Raw genomic sequence first — 2,821 nt, forward strand, 5'->3', positions numbered from 1 at the left:
GGCAGTGTAGACATGCCATATGGTCATATTGACCTAGCTCTCTCTGTGAAAATCAAAAAATAAAATCATCCTGCCTGAAAAGTGGATGAACTGTAGATGGAACTAATAATAAAGGGTCACCCATATTATTTCATAAAATGTAATTAAATATTTGGAATAGCTTGTAACAAACACATGGTCTAGCTTCGTCTACACAGACTAACATCTGTCAGACACGTTAAAAAAAATCAGGACTATCCTACTGCATCCAGTAATTCTTATTTCATTGGCTCTAAGTTAACCCTGTGTTTCTTTTCAGATCTTACAGGTGAACAAGGTGATGTCCATCTTGTTTTATGTGATATTTCTTGCTTATCTTCGTGGCATCCAATCTACCAACATGGATCAAAGGAGTCTGCCAGAAGAGTCGATAAATTCTCTCATCATTAAACTCATTCAGGCAGACATTTTGAAAAACAAACTCTCCAAGCAGATGGTAGATATCAAGGAAAACTATCAAAACACTATGCAGAAAACAGAGTCTCAGCAGGACGTGGATGGAGTTGAAAATGTGAAATCAGACGTCCAGCCAGTGATCCCAATGGATGCAGAACTATTAAGGCAACAGAAACGCTACAGTTCTCCCCGGGTCCTCTTGAGTGACAATACCCCATTGGAACCTCCACCTTTGTATCTTATGGAAGATTATATTGGAAATTCTGTAGTGGTGAACAGAACCTCCAGGAGGAAAAGGTATGCAGAGCATAAGAGCCATCGAGGGGAATATTCTGTATGTGACAGTGAAAGTTTATGGGTTACGGACAAATCATCGGCTATCGACATTAGAGGACACCAGGTAACAGTGCTAGGAGAAATTAAAACAGGCAACTCTCCCGTCAAACAATATTTTTACGAAACAAGGTGTAAAGCAGCCAAACCGGTAAAAAATGGCTGCCGTGGCATTGATGATAAACACTGGAACTCCCAGTGCAAAACATCCCAAACTTATGTAAGAGCACTGACTTCGGAAAACAATAAACTCGTAGGCTGGCGATGGATAAGAATAGACACATCCTGCGTGTGTGCGTTGTCGAGAAAAATAGGACGAACATAAGTCTGCATTTCTTTGCTATATAAATTATTACTTTAAATTATATGATATGCATGTAGCATATAAATGTTTATATGGTTTTATATATTATAAGTTGACCTTATTTATTAAACTTCAGCAAACCTACAGTATATAAGCTTTCTCTCTCAATAAATAGGAGTAAAATGGCATGTGCCTCAGCTGTGGGCAGCTGCAGTTTTATTAGAATATGTTTGTGACTCTGCTTAGCAGCAGCATACCATAATCTTACTGTAAAATCTGTGTAACGTCAGTATTTTTCATTCAGTATTGTCAAGCCAGTGACTGTCATTTAGTAAACTTGTTAAAAATCCGATAAATGTCAAGAGTTGTGTACCCATTTCTATCCCCTGCTATATATTTTCACAAGACAAAGTAGGCGAGGGAATAGATTTTATTGGAGCAACTTCTGCTAGTGGAAAAAAAGACAAGCGTTCGAGCTACACAGAGTTCTTCTTCAGGCCCAGACCTGAAGAAGAACTCTGTGTATGTCAAAAGCTTCTCCCTTTCACCAACAGAAGTTGCTCCAATAAAACGTATTACCTCACCCAACTTGTCTCTCTAATATCCTGGGACCAACACAGCAGCAACAACACTGCAAACCACATATATTTTCATATTTAATTAAAAGTGTTAATTTCTCACCACTGAAAGGAAAACAACATGGCCTACAGCTAACATTAACATTCCAGCCACTGACTAGCTGTAAAATACGTTTTCTGTACGTCATGCCAGTTTTGCCACTACAATTACTGTTGTTTTTCCTCTGTTAGCATTCCAGAACTGCTGCTAATAACCCAGCAATTTTACTTTAGGTTTTTGAAGCACATTTGTTTTGTAACTGGTTTTTAATGCTGCCAATTCCTTTTAGAAGTAATAGGAAAAAATCTAAAATATTTGTAACAGAACCTTACCAATGCCAAGAAGCAATCTAAGTGGATCATTAATATAATATATAAAAGATGATTTCTTTAGAGTATACTATTTATTGTGATCAGGTTCCTCCTCTCCAATAATCTGTTAACTCTGCTGCATCGTTACATTGTTTCTATCTGCCTGGGGTTTTTAAATTAGAAACAAAACCGTTGGTGTCTTAACTTTAAAAGAAGCTTGGGTTTAGAGTTCTAGGAAAGAAGAATACAATCTTGGAGTGGATGTCAAAGCTGCACTTTCATTCAAAGCTGCAGTGCTGGTCAGCATCAATTGCCGATTTTTCATGGGGAAAAACATCTGTAGAAATGCTCAGCAAACCTGGTATTTTATGGAGGATCGTTGAAGAATTACTGTTTTCTGTGTGGCATGCGATTAAGAATCAGGTTCTCAAGTAGGCAATAGTTAAAATGAACCTGCAGTGTCATACAGACGAGTTAACACTTACAAAAAAAAAAATAAATGGACCGCTGTATACCTCACACAGACATTTCTAAATTCTGTGCACAAAACTTGTTCTATTCTTTGCATTATTATGTAGAAGCAACATAAATATGCATTGAGCAAAAACTTTAGCCATTGTAAAATGGAGCAGCTCCACGGAAGACAGTGTAAACCACATTATACCATATAATGGACCAGACTTTACTTTCATTAAAGCATATGGAAGTTTAGTCACTGACATCAATGGTCTGCGCAAGATTAAGCTCCCTATATTATCTATATCAGGTTGGATCTTAAGAATAACACAACCAGAGAGTCAGAAACTGCCCCCAATTTAAT

General features: G+C 37.4%; 1 protein-coding gene across 1 annotated transcript; it reads left to right on the forward strand.

Moving 5' to 3' along the window:
* Positions 1–319: 319 nt before the first annotated feature.
* NTF3 (neurotrophin 3) lies at positions 320–1,093 on the forward strand. The gene has a single exon (XM_077807416.1). The coding sequence runs from the start codon at positions 320–322 to the stop codon at positions 1,091–1,093; it is 774 nt and encodes a 257-aa protein (XP_077663542.1).
* Positions 1,094–2,821: the final 1,728 nt, after the last annotated feature.

This window comes from Eretmochelys imbricata, chromosome 1, assembly GCF_965152235.1.
Source record: "Eretmochelys imbricata isolate rEreImb1 chromosome 1, rEreImb1.hap1, whole genome shotgun sequence".
Taxonomy (NCBI): Eukaryota; Metazoa; Chordata; order Testudines; family Cheloniidae; genus Eretmochelys; species Eretmochelys imbricata.

Coding starts and splice junctions, on each gene's coding strand:
- NTF3 (XM_077807416.1), top strand. CDS start 320: ATGTCCATCTTGTTTTATGTGATATTTCTTGCTTATCTTCGTGGCATC.